General features: G+C 47.2%; 1 protein-coding gene across 1 annotated transcript; it reads right to left on the reverse strand.

Moving 5' to 3' along the window:
* Window positions 1–10453: 10453 nt before the first annotated feature.
* LOC140910549 (uncharacterized) lies at window positions 10454–12577 on the reverse strand. The gene is made up of 2 exons (XM_073341743.1): window positions 11660–12577; window positions 10454–11072 (listed from the first exon to the last, which is right to left on the reverse strand). Exons 1-2 carry the CDS (start codon window positions 12240–12242, stop codon window positions 10531–10533), a joined length of 1125 nt encoding a protein of 374 aa, XP_073197844.1. The 5' UTR covers window positions 12243–12577; the 3' UTR covers window positions 10454–10530.
* Between the last annotated feature and the right edge of the window lie 4523 nt (window positions 12578–17100).

Consider the following 17100-nt stretch of genomic DNA (forward strand, 5'->3'; position numbering starts at 1 on the left):
ACTGAATGAGGGAGGCAACCTAGTGACAGAGGATGTGGAAAAAGCTAATGTACTCAATGCTTTTTTTGCCTCTGTCTTCACTAACAAGGTCAGCTCCCAGACTGCTGCGCTGGGCATCACAAAATGGGGAAGAGATGGCCAGCCCTCTGTGGAGATAGAGGTGGTTAGGGACTATTTAGAAAAGCTGGACATGCACAAGTCCATGGGGCCGGATGAGTTGCATCCGAGAGTGCTGAAGGAATTGGCGGCTGTGATTGCAGAGCCATTGGCCATTATCTTTGAAAACTCGTGGCGAACCGGGGAAGTCCCGGATGACTGGAAAAAGGCTAATATAATGCCAATCTTTAAAAAAGGGAAGAAGGAGGATCCTGGGAACTACAGGCCAGTCAGCCTCACCTCAGTCCCTGGAAAAATCATGGAGCAGGTCCTCAAAGAATCAATCCTGAAGCACTTGCATGAGAGGAAAGTGATCAGGAACAGCCAGCATGGATTCACCAAAGGAAGGTCATGCCTGACTAATCTAATCGCCTTTTATGATGAGATTACTGGTTCTGTGGATGAAGGGAAAGCAGTGGATGTATTGTTTCTTGACTTTAGCAAAGCTTTTGACACGGTCTCCCACAGTATTCTTGTCAGCAAGTTAAAGAAGTATGGGCTGGATGAATGCACTATAAGGTGGGTAGAAAGCTGGCTAGATTGTCGGGCTGAAAGGGTAGTGATCAATGGCTCCATGTCTAGTTGGCAGCCGGTGTCAAGTGGAGTGCCCCAAGGGTCGGTCCTGGGGCCGGTTTTGTTCAATATCTTCATAAATGATCTGGAGGATGGTGTGGATTGCACTCTCAGCAAATTTGCGGATGATACTAAACTGGGAGGAGTGGTAGATACGCTGGAGGGGAGGGATAGGATACAGAGGGACCTAGACAAATTGGAGGATTGGGCCAAAAGAAATCTGATGAGGTTCAATAAGGATAAGTGCAGGGTCCTGCACTTAGGACGGAAGAACCCAATGCACAGCTACAGACTAGGGACCGAATGGCTAGGCAGCAGTTCTGCGGAAAAGGACCTAGGGGTGATAGTGGACGAGAAGCTGGATATGAGTCAGCAGTGTGCCCTTGTTGCCAAGAAGGCCAATGGCATTTTGGGCTGTATAAGTAGGGGCATAGCGAGCAGATCGAGGGATGTGATCATTCCCCTCTATTCGACATTGGTGAGGCCTCATCTGGAGTACTGTGTCCAGTTTTGGGCCCCACACTACAAGAAGGATGTGGATAAATTGGAGAGAGTCCAGCGAAGGGCAACAAAAATGATTAGGGGTCTAGAACACATGACTTATGAGGAGAGGCTGAGGGAGCTGGGATTGTTTAGCCTGCAGAAGAGAAGAATGAGGGGGGGATTTGATAGCTGCTTTCAACTACCTGAAAGGGGGTTCCAAAGAGGTTGGCTCTAGACTGTTCTCAATGGTAGCAGATGACAGAACGAGGAGTAATGGTCTCAAGTTGCAGTGGGGGAGGTTTAGATTGGATATTAGGAAAAACTTTTTCACTAAGAGGGTGATGAAACACTGGAATGCGTTACCTAGGGAGGTGGTAGAATCTCCTTCCTTAGAGGTTTTTAAGGTCAGGCTTGACAAAGCCCTGGCTGGGATGATTTAACTGGGAATTGGTCCTGCTTCGAGCAGGGGGTTGGACTAGATGACCTTTAGGGGTCCCTTCCAACCCTGATATTCTATGATTCATTGCCTTAGTCTGGCCCTAAATTTATGCCAGAGTAATGCCATTTATTTGAAAACAAATAAGCCTTGTGTCGTGCTGCTTAGTATGGGATACGGCCAAGAGTGCCAATCTCAGGACAGATGGCCAGAATATAGGGCCTATACCCCAGACTGGTGGTGTATTCTACCATAACGCTTCACCACGCCCGTAACAAATGCGTGCTTCCAAAATACTGCCCGTGTTGTTATGGAGCCACAGACAGTCTCCTTCAGGCCCACTAGCCCAGTGGTAGGCAAACTTTTTGGCCCGAAGGCCACATCTGGGTGGGGAAATTTCAAGCAGGGCCATGAATATAGGGCTGGGGCAGGGGGTTTTGTGCGGGAGGGAATGTGAAGTGTGGGATGGGGCTCAGGACAAGGGATTGGGCAGAGGAGGGATACAGGGTGTACAAGGGGGCTCAAGGCAGGGGATTGGGGTGCAACAGAGGGCTGAGGGAAGGGGGTTGAGGCGCAGGAAGGGTGCGGCAGGGGGCTCAGGGCAGGGGGTTGGGGTGTGGCAGGTGGCTCAGGGCAGGGGGTTGGGGTGCAGGAGGGGTTTGCGGTGTGGGCTCCAGCTTAGCACCGCTTACCTTAAGTGGCTCCGTGGTGGCAACTGCGTGCAGCGGGGCTAAGGCAGGCTCCGTGCCTGCCCTGGCCCTGCACCAGTCCTGGAAGCAGCCAGCACCACATCCCTTGCAGTCCCTGGGGGAGGTGGGGCAGAAGGCTCCGTGCGCTGCCCTCGCCTGCAAATACCTCCCCCGATGCTCCCATTGGCCACGGTTCCCCTTTCCCAGCCAATGGGAGCTGCAGGGGGATTACCTGCAGGCGAGGGCGGCATACAGAGCCCTCTGCCCCCCCCTTCCCCCAGGGGCCGCAGGGATATGGTGCCGGATGCTTCTGGGAGTGGTGCAGGACGCGTGGCGCCATGGGTGTGGCAGTCCTGCTGGCCAGATCCAAAGCCCAGTTGGGCTCTAGCCCCTCATGCACCACCCAGAGAAACCAGACTTCTATGATTAGTGATTATTAAAACCAGAAATCCCATATATTCGGTTCTTCCAGTTCCAAAGAACCAGACACTCACCCCATGTCAATATATACTCCAGATCTTACCAAATACCATGCTGCAGCCCATCTTTAGTTCAAGATGTACTTATAAAAAAGAAAGTTATTAAATGGTTGAAATGAATCATATACATTACAGTTGATTTCAGAGTTTGTAGATCAGGATAATAGCAGTGATGTTAAATCTCCTAGCCTGCGGTACGTCTCTCTAGATCACCCAAAAGACTGTGGGTCCTCAGTCCGTTGTTCAAAGCTTTCCTTTGTTAGAAATCATAGTCCAGAGCTCTGGAGCAGGAAAGAGACAAAGAGATGTCACAGTTTTCAATATATACCCCCCGCTCCAGTCCATGTGCATGGAAAGTTACTGGCACAAACATGGAGTCAGGGATCACGTTTTCTACCTGCCTCGCTGAGTCCCTGGGGATCCCTTGTCTAAATGCTCTCTGCGGCATCCTCAGGAGGAGCCCATTGAAAGAGCCTGATTCTCCTTAATGGCCTGTCAATGATGGCTGACTGGTCTTGCTGTAAATCTGTCTTGTGGGAGTTACCCAAGAACACAATGTTTGAGATACAAACACAGAGCAAAGATTCATAATTTAATATAAGTGATAATACTCACATGTAAACAGGATAACATTGTTCAACAGATCACAACTTTTCCAATGATACTTTGCAAGGCATATTTTGTATAAGATTTATCACAATTGTGCAATAGTGTTGATAGATCAGTGGTGATCTTTCTTTTTCTACAGCATAACAAGTTGTCCATGAGAGAACTATAAAATGTACTATATGTCTACAAAGAAAATCCAGACAAGTTAAAGCCCCAGGAGTGGTGTTTTTATTATTATTTATTAATTACTTGTCCAGATTTTCTTTGTACAATTATACTAAACATCCTGGTGTCCTCATGGAAAGAGTGAATTGGTTTTGACTTTCATTTAAGGTTGTTGTAAGAGCAGGGGGGAAAATGCTGTGACAGGGGAAAACTCATTATTTGTTCCCTTTGATTCTCAATGCTGCATTCATTAAATCCAAAGAGAGATTTTTCTCTTTGCTGTGGAAAAACATGGAAAGAAATTTCAACTTTTAAAAATTGACTTTGTTGGTAAAGGCAGCCATTGTTTCTTTGAGCTGTGTTTGCCTACCTGCTATTTTTAGTCTGTCTGTTTAAACTGGCTTTTTCACATGCTGATACCAGCATTGGAATTTTTTCATTAGTAGATGGAAATGATGGAATTGTCAATAATGCAGAAAAGGTAAAAGCATTCAATAAACATTTCTGTTCTGCATTTGGGAAAAAGCCAGAAGATGCATTTCATCATCAGTATATGATATGAATACTTTCATTCCAACAGTAGCTAGGAGGATATTAGACCTCTTTTAAATCAGCAGGTCTAGATAAAATCAAAGAGTTTTAAAAGAGTTGGCTGAGGAGCTTACTGGACTGTTAACATTGACTTTGTTCCAACACTCATTTAAAAAAAAATCAGAAAGTTCCAGAAAGTCTGGAAGAAAGCTAATGTTATGCCAATATTTAAAAAAAGGTAAGTTTGATAACCTGTAAGCCTAACATCGATCCTGGTCAAAATAATAGAACAGCTGAGATGGGATTTGATTAATGAATAATTAAAAGTGGATGATATAGTTAATGCCAATCAACATGGGTTTATGGAAAATTAATCTTGTCACACTGACTACATCTTTTTTTTATGACCACTTTGATTGACAAACATAATAGTGTGGTTGTAATATACTTAAACTTCTGTAAGGCATTTGACTTCATGGTACTGCATAATATTTTGATGAAGAGGCTAGAATGATAAAAAAAATCAATATGGCACACATTAAATGGATTAAAAACTGACAGATCTCAAAAGCAGACTCATCACTGAGTGGGTGTGTTTCTAGTGGGGTCCTGCAAGAATTGATTCTTGGCCTTGGGCTATCTAACATTTTTATCAATGACCAACATAAAATCATAATTGAAAAAGTTTGCAGAAGACACAAAGGGTGGGAGAGTGGTACATAATGAAGAGAACAGGTGACTGATACAGAACAATCCAGTTCACTCTGTAAGCTGGCTATAAACCAACAATAAGTGTTTCTACAGCCAAATGTGTAGTCGTACATCTAGGAACTGAGAAGGAAGGCTATGCTTACAGAAGGGAGGACTCTATCCATCATAACCCACAAAGTCTTTTTCACAGTCTCTGCTTTCCAGGCTAATCAATTGAACATAAGCTTCTAGTGCAATGATGTGGCCAAAAGGCATGGGTGGCATGTGAACTGCTGGCTGGGGGAGGGGAGGCCCTTATGCCTCCTCCACCAGAGCCCAGAGCCCCCTGCCCCACCCCACTGTGGGGGGTGCGTGGCCCCACTCCCAGAGCATGGGAAGGCAGGCACAGGTGCACAGGTGGTGGTGTGCACAGGTGGTGCACAGCCCCAGCCTCCTAGCCCTGGAGCACGGGAAGGCGGGCGGCGTGCCTCTGCAGCCCAGGGGCGCGGCTGGCTGCTGGCCACAGCTGCCCCAGCTCTGGAGCATGGGAAGCCCCAGTGGAGAACTGGGCTGCTGGAGCTGCATGCAGGGAGTGTCACGGCAGGGGGCAGGGTCACACCTGGCTGTTTGCGGAGGCAAAGCCATCCTCCAGTCTATGCGACCCGCTGCCCATGCCCAAAGGGCTAATGTGATCCTGAGATGTATAAACAGGGGGAACTTGAGTAGAAGTAGAGAGGTTTATTTTATCTCTGTATTTGGCATTGGTGCATCTAGTGCTAGAATACTCTGTCCAGTTCTGCTGTTCAGAATTCAGAAGGATGCTGGTAAACTGGAGAAGGTTCAGAGAAGAGCCACAAGAATGATTAAAGGATTGGAAAAAATGTCTTAATGATTGAGCTCCTTGGGTATATTTAGCTTATCAAAGAGAAGGTTAAGGGGTGATTTGATCATAACCTAGAAATACCTACTTCAGGAACATACATTTGATAATACAGGGTGTCTGGTCTGGAGTTAACGACACTTCTTCCCCCTCTGCAGCCTGTTCAGCAGCACCTCTTTAGGTCTCAGGTCTCCAGCTGTCCCCTATTTATGGGCAGGGATCAGCATCCCTCTCCCTCCAGACCAGGGATTTAGGCTTGAAGTCCCCTTTCAATTGCCTGTGACTATCCCAGAAGGTCTGACCTTAGTCCAGCAGGTGCAATTTGTTCTCACACAAGGGACAGAGACAAGGGTTACCAACAACCAGCCAGCTTCCACAAAGCATAGTACATTTATTTTTGGACAAAAACAATGCAGAGAAAAATATTGTAAAACAATAAACAGTCCACATGGAGACTCCAGCAGGTTCTAGTCCTTGATACCTACCAACAGGGTTTTGCTCTCTTTGTTATAAACTCATGACAATTTTTGGATCTAGAGGAGGGTCACTCAGTCAGTTCAGGCATATTCCTTATACCACAAGCTCTTTCTTTGTCTTCTGGGCTTCTCATACCTGATATGAACTCCAGGAGTGTATGCCTCTGGAGTTGTTTGCCTGTCCTGGGATCTGCTGTAATTATCTGTCCCCATCTTTGATTTTAATTCTTGGGGGAAGCTTGGTATCTCTTACTCAAGGGGCTAGAATATGACCTCTAGTTCACAAAGATATATAACATTTATAGATCTACAAGTTTTTGACAAATCCCTGGGCTCGTAGTGTCTGGCACTATATATTAGTTTTTTGAAATTTCCACACTTCCAAGGTCTCACATCTGTCACAGTGAGCTTTTCAATTTAGCAGACAAAGGTGCAATAAGATCCAAAGACTGGAATTTGAAGCTAGATAAATTCAGACTAGAAATAAGGTGCACATTTTTAACATTAACAGTAATTAACTACTGGAACAATTTAACCAAGGTTGTGGTGGATTCTCCATCAATGGGAATCCTAAAATCATTTGGATGCTGTGATGGAGCGTCTACCCGACACAAAGCAGAGTAGGTTTAAGGGTATGTCTACACTACGAAATTAGGTCGAATTTATAGAAGTCGGTTTTTTTGAAATCGATTTTATATATTCGAGTGTGTGTGTCCCCACAGAAAATGCTCTAAGTGCATTAAGTGCATTAACTCGGCGGAGCGCTTCCACAGTACCGAGGCAAGCGTCGACTTCCGGAGCGTTGCACTGTGGGTAGCTATCCCACAGTTCCCGCAGTCTCCGCTGCCCATTGGAATTCTGGGTTGATATCCCAATGCCTGATGGGGCTAAAACATTGTCGCGGGTGGTTCTGGGTACATATCGTCAGGCCCCCGTTCCCACCCTCCCTCCCCCCGTGAAAGCAAGGGCAGACAATCATTTCGCGCCTTTTTTCCTGAGTTACCTGTGCAGACGCCATACCACGGCAAGCATGGAGCCCGCTCAGGTAACCGTCACCCTATGTCTCCTGGATGCTGGCAGACGCGGTATGGCATTGCTACACAGTAGCAGCAACCCCTTGCCTTGTGGCAGCAGACGGTACAGTACGACTGGTAGCCGTCATCGTCATGTCTGAGGTGCTCCTGGTCGCCTCTGTGAGGTCGATCAGGAGCGCCTGGGCAGACATGGGCGCAGGGACTAAATTTGGAGTGACTTGAGCAGGTCATTCTCTTTAGTCCTGCAGTCAGTCCTATTGAACCGTCTTATGGTGAGCGGGCAGGCGATACGGACTGCTAGCAGTCGTACTGTACCATCTTCTGCCGAGCAGCCATGAGATGTGGATGGCATGCAGTCCTTCTGCACCGTCTGCTGCCAGCCAAAGATGTAAAAGATAGATGGAGTGGATCAAAACAAGAAATAGACCAGATTTGCTTCCCCCCCTCCCCTGTCTAGGGGACTCATTCTTCTAGATCACACTGCAGTCACTTACAGAGAAGGTGCAGCGAGGTAAATCTAGCCATGTATCAATCAGAGGCCAGGCTAACCTCCTTGTTCCAATAACAACGATAACTTAGGTGCACCATTTCTTATTGGAACCCTCCGTGAAGTCCTGCCTGAAATACTCCTTGATGTAAAGCCACCCCCTTTGTTGATTTTAGCTCCCTGAAGCCAACCCTGTAAGCGCCCCTCCCAGCGTCAGAGCAATGGCAAACAATCGGGCATCTGAGAGTGCTGTCCAGAGCACTCACAATGGAGCACTCTGATGGGGCTAAAACATTGTCGCGGGTGGTTCTGGGTACGTGTCGTCAGGCCCCCGTTCCCTCCCTCCCTCCGTGAAAGCAAGGGCAGACAATCGTTTCGCGCCTTTTTTCATGAGTTACCTGTGCAGACACCATACCACGGCAAGCATGGAGCCCGCTCAGGTAACCGTCACCCTATGTCTCCTGGGTGCTGGCAGACGCGGTACGGCTTTGCTGCACAGTAGCAGCAACCCATTGCCTTCTGGCAGCAGACGGTGCAATACGATTGGTAGTCGTCCTCGTCGTGTCCGAGGTGCTCCTGGCCACGTCAGCTGGGAGCGCCTGGGCAGACATGGGCGCAGGGACTAAATTTGGAGTGACTTGACCAGGTCATTCTCTTTAGTCCTGCAGTTCTATTGAACCGTCTTATGGTGAGCGGGCAGGCGATACGGACTGCTAGCAGTCGTACTGTACCATCTTCTGCCAGGCAGGCAAGAGATGAGGATTGCTAGCAGTCGTATTGTACCATCTTATGCCAGGCAGGCAAGAGATGAAGATGGCTAGCAGTCGTACTGTACCATCTTCTGCCAAGCAGCCATGAGATGTGGATGGCATGCAGTCCTTCTGCACCATCTGCTGCCAGCCAAAGATGTAAAGGATAGATGGAGTGGGTCAGAACAAGAAATAGACCAGATTTGTTTTGTACTCATTTTCCTCCTCCCCTGTCTAGATCACACTGCAGTCACTCACAGAGAAGGCGCAGCGAGGTTAATCTAGCCATGTATCAATCAGAGGCCAGGCTAACCTCCTTGTTCCAATAACAACGATAACTTTGGTGCACCATTTCTTATTGGAACCCTCCGTGCAGTCCTGCCTGAAATACTCCTTGATGTACAGGCACACCCTTTGTTGATTTTAGCTCCCTGAAGCCAACCCTGTAAGCCGTGTCGTCAGTCGCCCCTCCCTCCGTCAGAGCAACGGCAGACAATCGTTCCGCACCTTTTTTCTGTGCGGACGCCATACCAAGGCAAGCATGGAGGCCGCTGAGCTCATTTTGGCAATTAGGAGCACATCAACCACCACACGCATTATCCAGCAGTATATGCAGCACCAGAACATGGCAACGCGATACCGGGCGAGGAGGCGACGTCAGCGCGGTCCCGTGAGTGATCAGGACATGGACACAGATTTCTCTGAAAGCATGGGCCCTGCCAATGCATGCATCATGGTGCTAATGGGGCAGGTTCATGCTGTGGAACGCCGATTCTGGGCTCGGGAAACAAGCACAGACTGGTGGGACCGCATAGTGTTGCAGGTCTGGGACGATTCCCAGTGGCTGCGAAACTTTCGCATGCGTAAGGGCACTTTCATGGAACTTTGTGACTTGCTTTCCCCTGCCCTGAAGCGCATGAATACCAGGATGAGAGCAGCCCTCACAGTTGAGAAGCGAGTGGCGATAGCCCTGTGGAAGCTTGCAACGCCAGACAGCTACCGGTCAGTTGGGAATCAATTTGGAGTGGGCAAATCTACTGTGGGGGCTGCTGTTATGCAAGTAGCTCATGCAATCAAAGATCTGCTGATATCAATGGTAGTGACCCTGGGAAATGTGCAGGTCATAGTGGATAGCTTTGCTGCAATGGGATTCCCTAACTGTGGTGGGGCTATAGACGGAACCCATATCCCTATCTTGGCACCGGAGCACCAAGCCGCCGAGTACATAAACCGCAAGGGGTACTTTTCGATAGTGCTGCAAGCTCTGGTGGATCACAAGGGACGTTTCACCAACATCAACGTGGGATGGCCGGGAAAGGTGCATGACGCTCGCATCTTCAGGAACTCTGGTCTGTTTCAAAAGCTGCAGGAAGGGACTTTATTCCCAGACCAGAAAATAACTGTTGGGGATGTTGAAATGCCTATATGTATCCTTGGGGACCCAGCCTACCCCTTAATGCCATGGCTCATGAAGCCGTACACAGGCAGCCTGGACAGTAGTCAGGAGCTGTTCAACTACAGGCTGAGCAAGTGCAGAATGGTGGTAGAATGTGCATTTGGACGTTTAAAGGCGCGCTGGCGCAGTTTACTGACTCGCTTAGACCTCAGCGAAACCAATATTCCCACTGTTATTACTGCTTGCTGTGTGCTCCACAATATCTGTGAGAGTAAGGGGGAGACGTTTATGGCGGGGTGGGAGGCTGAGGCAAATCGCCTAGCTGCTGGTTACGCGCAGCCAGACACCAGGGCGGTTAGAAGAGCACAGGAGGGCGCGGTACGCATCAGAGAAGCTTTGAAAACCAGTTTCATGACTGGCCAGGCTACGCTGTGAAAGTTCTGTTTGTTTCTCCTTGATGAAAGCCCCCGCCCCTTGGTTCACTCTACTTCCCTGTAAGCTAACCACCCTCCCCTCCTCCCTTTAATCACCGCTTGCAGAGGCAATAAAGTCATTGCTGCTTCACAGTCATGCATTCGTTATTCATTCATCACACAAATAGGGAGATGACTACCAAGGTATCCCAGGAGGGGTGGTGGAGGAGGGAAGGAAAATGCCACACAGCACTTTAAGCACAGCACTTTAAAAGTTTACAACTTTAAAATTTATTGAATGACAGCCTTCTTTTTTTTGGGCAATCCTCTGTGGTGGAGTGGCTGGTTGGCCGGAGGCCCCCCCACCGCGTTCTTGGGCGTCTGGGTGTGGAGGCTATGGAACTTGGGGAGGAGGGCGGTTGGTTACAGAGGGGCAGCAGTGGCAGTCTGTGCTCCAGCTGCCTTTGCTGCAGCTCAACCATACACTGGAGCATTCTGGTTTGGTCCTGCAGCAGCCTCAGCATTGAATCCTGCCTCCTCTCATCACGCTGCCGCCACATTTGAGCTTCAGCCCTGTCTTCAGCCCGCCACTTACTCTCTTCAGCCCGCCACTTACTCTCTTCAGCCCTCCACCTCTCCTCCCGGTCATTTTGTGCTTTCCTGCACTCTGACATTATTTGCCTCCACGCATTCGTCTGTGCTCTGTCAGTGTGGGAGGACAGCATGAGCTCGGAGAACATTTCATCGCGAGTGCGTTTTTTTTTCTTTCTAAGCTTCACTAGCCTCTGGGAAGGAGAAGATCCTGTGATCATTGAAACACATGCAGCTGGTGGAGAAAAAAAAAGGGACAGTGGTATTTAAAAAGACACATTTTATAAAACAGTCGCTACACTCTTTCAGGGTAAACCTTGCTGTTAACATTACATACATAGCACATGTGCTTTCATTACAAGGTCGCATTTTGCCTCCTCCCACCACGTGACTACCCCCTCAACCTTCCCCCCTCCCTGTGGCTAACAGCGGGGAACATTTCTGTTCAGCCACAGGCAAACAGCACAGCAGGAACGGGCACCTCTGAGTGTCCCTGAAGAAAAGCACTCTATTTCAACCAGGTGACCATGAATTATATCTCACTCTCCTGAGGATAACACAGAGAGATAAAGAACGGATTTTGGTTGAATGCCAGCAAACATACACTGCAATGCTTTGTTCTACAGTGATTCCCGAGTACGTGTTACTGGCCTGGAGTGGTAAAGTGTCCTACCATGAAGGACGAAATAAGGCTGCCCTCCCCAGAAACCTTTTGCAAAGGCTTTAGGACTACATCTAGGAGAACCGCAAATGCCAGGGCAAAGTAATCCTTTCACATGCTTGCTTTTAAACCATGTATAGCATTTTAAAAGGTACACTCACCAGAGGTCCCTTCTCCGCCTGCTGGGTCCAGGAGGCAGCCTTGGGTGGGTTCGGGGGGTACTGGCTCCAGGTCTAGGGTGAGAAACAGTTCCTGGCTGTCGGGAAAACCGGTTTCTCTGCTTGCTTGCTGTGAGCTATCTACAACCTCCTCCTCATCATCATCTTCTTCGTCCCCAAAACCTGCTTCCGTATTGCCTCCATCTCCATTGAAGGAGTCAAACAACACGGCTGGGGTAGTGGTGGCTGAACCCCCTAAAATGGCATGCAGCTCATCATAGAAGCGGCATGTTTGGGGCTCTGACCCAGAGCGGCTGTTCGCCTCTCTGGTTTTCTGGTAGGCTTGCCTCAGCTCCTTCAGTTTCACGCGGCACTGCTTCGGGTCCCTGTTATGGCCTCTGTCCTTCATGCCCTGGGAGATTTTCACAAAGGTTTTGGCATTTCGAAAACTGGAACGGAGTTCTGATAGCACGGATTCCTCTCCCCAAACAGCGATCAGATCCCGTACCTCCCGTTCGGTCCATGCTGGAGCTCTTTTGCGATTCTGGGACTCCATCATGGTCACCTGTGCTGATGAGCTCTGCATGGTCACCTGCAGCTTGCCATGCTGGCCAAACAGGAAATGAGATTCAAAAGTTTGCGGTTCTTTTCCTGTCTACCTGGCCAGTGCATCTGAGTTGAGAGTGCTGTCCAGAGCGGTCAGAATGGAGCACTCTGGGATAGCTCCCGGAGGCCAATACCATCGAATTGTGTCCACAGTACCCCAAATTCGAGCCGGGAATGTCGATTTAAGCGCTAATCCACTTGTCAGGGGTGGAGTAAGGAAATCGATTTTAAGAGCCCTTTAAGTCGAAATAAAGGGCTTCACTGTGTGGACGGGTGCAGGTTTAAATCGATTTAACGTTGCTAAATTCGACCTAAAGTCCTAGTGTAGACCAGGGCCAAGTTAGGTCAATTAATCTTATGCTGAACCGGAAGGAGAGCCAGGACTCAAAACTCAATGAAAGATGAAGTTCAGCAGGGAAGGAGCAGACTGGGCGGGTGTTCTGTGCTAAGCCGGAGGGCTCCGAAAGAACGAGGCCTACACGCAGCAAAGCAGCGAGTTATTGGCTTTATTGAAGGTAAGTGACACACCCGCAACGGGGACTCCAAGCGTTGCTGTCACGGAGGCAGGGAACCCAGCGCACCGGAGCTCTGCCTGGGACGGAGTCCGACAAAGGGGTGACCAGCGAGCCATAATAAGCCATACACGGAAGCAGCTCATGAATATATAATTAGCTGCTGTCCTAAGGGGGCTTTCCGCTACCTGGCAAAGGGCCCTGCAGGGCACCCAAAACCAGCCTGGAGCTGGTTATAGCTGGTTTTCCATGTCCTACAGTGACCCGTCGGCTCCGAGAAAGTGGACAACAGAAGGGGGCTTCAGGGGAAATAATCTGTGGTCGCTCTCTGAGAGACGGGAGGTTTGTTTGGGGCTCTGGAGTCTGGCAAGAAGTCAAAGAGGGGAAGTAGTCTACCATTATTTCCTGGGAGAGCACATTTGTGCTGGTAAGCTCAGAGGGGATGGACCAGAAGGTAGAGAAGAATCATAGAATATCAGGGTTGGAAGGGACCCCAGAAGGTCATCTAGTCCAACCCCCTGCTTGAAGCAGGACCAATTCCCAGTTAAATCATCCCAGCCAGGGCTTTGTCAAGCCTGACCTTAAAAACCTCTAAGGAAGGAGATTCTACCACCTCCCTAGGTAACGCATTCCAGTGTTTCACCACCCTCTTAGTGAAAAAGTTTTTCCTAATATCCAATCTAAACCTCCCCCATTGCAACTTGAGACCATTACTCCTCGTTCTATCATCTGCTACCATTGAGAACAGTCTAGAGCCATCCTCTTTGGAACCCCCTTTCAGGTAGTTGAAAGCAGCTATCAAATACCCCCTCATTCTTCTCTTCTGCAGGCTAAACAATCCCAGCTCCCTCAGCCTCTCCTCATAAGTCATGTGTTCTAGACCCCTAATCATTTTTGTTGCCCTTCGCTGGACTCTCTCCAATTTATCCACATCCTTCTTGTAGTGTGGGGCCCAAAACTGGACACAGTACTCCAGATGAGGCCTCACCAATGTCGAATAGAGGGGAACGATCACGTCCCTCGATCTGCTCGCTATGCCCCTACTTATACATCCCAAAATGCCATTGGGCTTCTTGGCAACAAGGGCACACTGCTGACTCATATCCAGCTTCTCGTCCACTGTCACCCCTAGGTCCTTTTCCGCAGAACTGCTGCCTAGCCATTCGGTCCCTAGTCTGTAGCTATGCATTGGGTTCTTCTGTCCTAAGTGCAGGACCCTGCACTTATCCTTATTGAACCTCATCAGATTTCTTTTGGCCCAATCCTCCAATTTGTCTAGGTCTTTCTGTATCCTATCCCTCCCCTCCAGCGTATCTACCACTCCTCCCAGTTTAGTATCATCCGCAAATTTGCTGAGAGTGCAATCCACACCATCCTCCAGATCATTTATGAAGATATTGAACAAAACCGGCCCCAGGACCGACCCTTGGGGCACTCCACTTGATACCGGCTGCCAACTAGACATGGAGCCATTGATCACTACCCGTTGAGCCCGACAATCTAGCCAGCTTTCTACTCACCTTATAGTGCATTCATCCAGCCCATACTTCCTTAACTTGCTGACAAGAATACTGTGGGAGACGGTGTCAAAAGCTTTGCTAAAGTCAAGGAACAATACATCCACTGCTTTCCCTTCATCCACAGAACCAGTACCAGTAATCTCATCAAGAGAAGAAGGAAGGAGTCCAGGGGAATAGCTACAGGGTCTGGAAGCAAGAAGACCGTAGCTTCTGGACATAGGGTTCTGGTGCTGGAACCTGGATTAGTGGATGGGCCTGGATTCCCCTACCAGCTGCTGGGGAAGTGACACAGGAAGATTGTCTGGAATGGCATATGGACAGCTGATGTAGGGGACTTTGATACCCTGGAAAGGGAGGACTATACAGCCACCTGGCTGGAGGGCTGAGTCATGAAGCGGGAGCTCTGCGAGCCCTGGAGAATGAAGGGGAACGAGGTGTGAGCAATCAGTGGAAGGTGGAGTATCAGACTTGAAAGGAGCGAAACCCTGGGTGCAGCCACAAGGAGGTGCCTGAAAGGTGATTGAACCCTGCTAGATGCTTTTCTAAAAGGTATGCTCTAGTTCAAACTGGAATTAACTCCTGTTATATGGGAGCTCAGACAAGATGATCACAATGGTCCTATGGTGGAGCAGAGGGTGCCAGAGGGTTGTAACTTACTACACTTCCCCAAGAAGCAATGCCATTGGTTTTTGGATGAGGAGCGAAGCAGCAAAATGTAAAGTCTGAAACCACCAAAAGTTTGGACTCAACTAAAGATTTAATGAGGTAAAAACTCTCTAAACGTCACAGAAGGCAAAGTAGAAAATATTTCTTCTAAAATGCTGGGAATAAGATCTTGTGGTGCAGATCCTGAAACCATGCTGGGCTTCATTTCCTTCTGCCTTGCATCACGTGTCGCCATTTACACTTGAGCAAGGTAAGTGTAAAACCCTCCCAATAGTGTAAATGAGTGGAAAATTCTGATTTGGTTACATTTTATACCACCTTTTGCATATTTGTACTTAATTTCTCCAGGTGCAAAGCAATGGAGAATATAACTCAGTAGCTGGATAGCATGCAACATCTGCATGCTTTGTTTTCTTATATATAAAATAGATATATAGTGGAATAAAATAAGAGCCACCAGTCTATAGCTAGTTAGGTTTCATGAGAGTAGTTAGAAAAGAAGCTGTAATTTTTTTTGTGAGATATAGGTAATGATCGGTTAACCTAGCCTCTTTCAGCAACTCTAACTTCCCACCTAGCTTCTTTCAAGAAAATCTTATTTTTAACCTATCTGCACAAATGATCAAAATTGTCCTGGGACTAGTAATAAAAGTAGATTGTCTCAGAGCCCAGCTGCCCTTAATCTCAGATATCAAGCATCTTTTGTGGGCATCTATCTGGATTACATTCCTTTGCTGCTAAAGAAAAGAAAAAGCTTTGCAGAGGCTAAGAAGATTTATCATACTTTGAGACTGACAACAATTGCCTTATAACCAGCTAGACTGCATTTGGAATGTGGAGGTCATACGTATGATTTTAAATCACCAGAAGAAGCTAGACCTGTCCCTGATGCACCCCCACCCAGTCACTCAAAAAAACCTGTCAAGTGAACCAGGAGAGACATCTGACTCATTAATGAGTATAATGATTGTCCATATGGACTAATTTTTGTCATCTTTTGGTATTGTCTGCTTTTGTATGTATGTTTATTATTTGGCATTCATTTTTTAAAATACAATGCTACAAGACATGGTAAATTTTCTGTCATGGATGATCTGGTATGTTGAATATAACTGTTCTGTGAATGGAGTTAAAAACAATAGATTAGAGATCTAGTTTTCCACTTTGATTTGAGGCCCTTGATTTTTATTTTGACTTGGAAAAGATATAGTTTAGTGAAAGTTGTACCAGTGTGGGTTTAATTTGCCAGAATGCTTCTTTAAGATGGAATTGCTAAGGGTTTTATTCCTCTGAGACACATTTGCTATTTTAAATTAACTTCTTTTTTACAAAATGCCTTTTACAATAGTTCTACATTCAGCTTGTTTCCCCTGGAAGTTCTAGAATTAATAGATTATGACAATTAATATACCTGATAGTGCTCCTCCACCTCCTTTGTAGGACCATTGTTTAATAGTTTTGAGAAGGAAGATTAGCAACGGTGACTTGCAGTAGACCTCCCATGTATTAAATGGCAGAGTACTCTGCTTTTTCTTTTGTAACTTGGAAGGTGATTGGACATATACTAGCTTTTGCCATTTGATACAGTAGGTCCTGTTCTGAAAATTCTCAGCTTTCTATTATTTGTATAACTTTCCCTTGCTTACTTCAAATTAAAAATGAAGCAAATATTGACAGTATTTAAAAGATATACTAGAAAAAGTCTTAAAAGTTTTGTGGCCACCTGATCTTTTTATTGTTTGATCTTTCAAAAACCATAGGCTGCGCTCAGTTGCAAATCTCATAAACAATGACTCCAGTCAACATGCGTGCCTACAGCTTCTTCTTTTCTTCTCCCACAGTTTTTGTGTTTTCTGTTTAAGTGAATTGTGAAGCAAAATAAAAAAAAACAACCCTGTTTTATTCCATTCATGATCTAGGAAAATGATCTCAAAGTTATTTAATAATATATCTAATTATTTGTTATCAGGTCATTGCTTTAATCTCTTTGCTAGCAAAATCTTTGGAGCATGTAAATGGTGATGTCATATAAAACTGTAACCTGAGCAACAGCTCTCCCTCCCTGTAACTTAGTGGGGAAGGGATACTGATTCTTAGACTGTCTAATGTTTGGGTCAATGAGATTGATTTCAATTTAACA

Source organism: Lepidochelys kempii, chromosome 4 (genome assembly GCF_965140265.1).
Source record: "Lepidochelys kempii isolate rLepKem1 chromosome 4, rLepKem1.hap2, whole genome shotgun sequence".
NCBI classification, from domain to species: Eukaryota; Metazoa; Chordata; order Testudines; family Cheloniidae; genus Lepidochelys; species Lepidochelys kempii.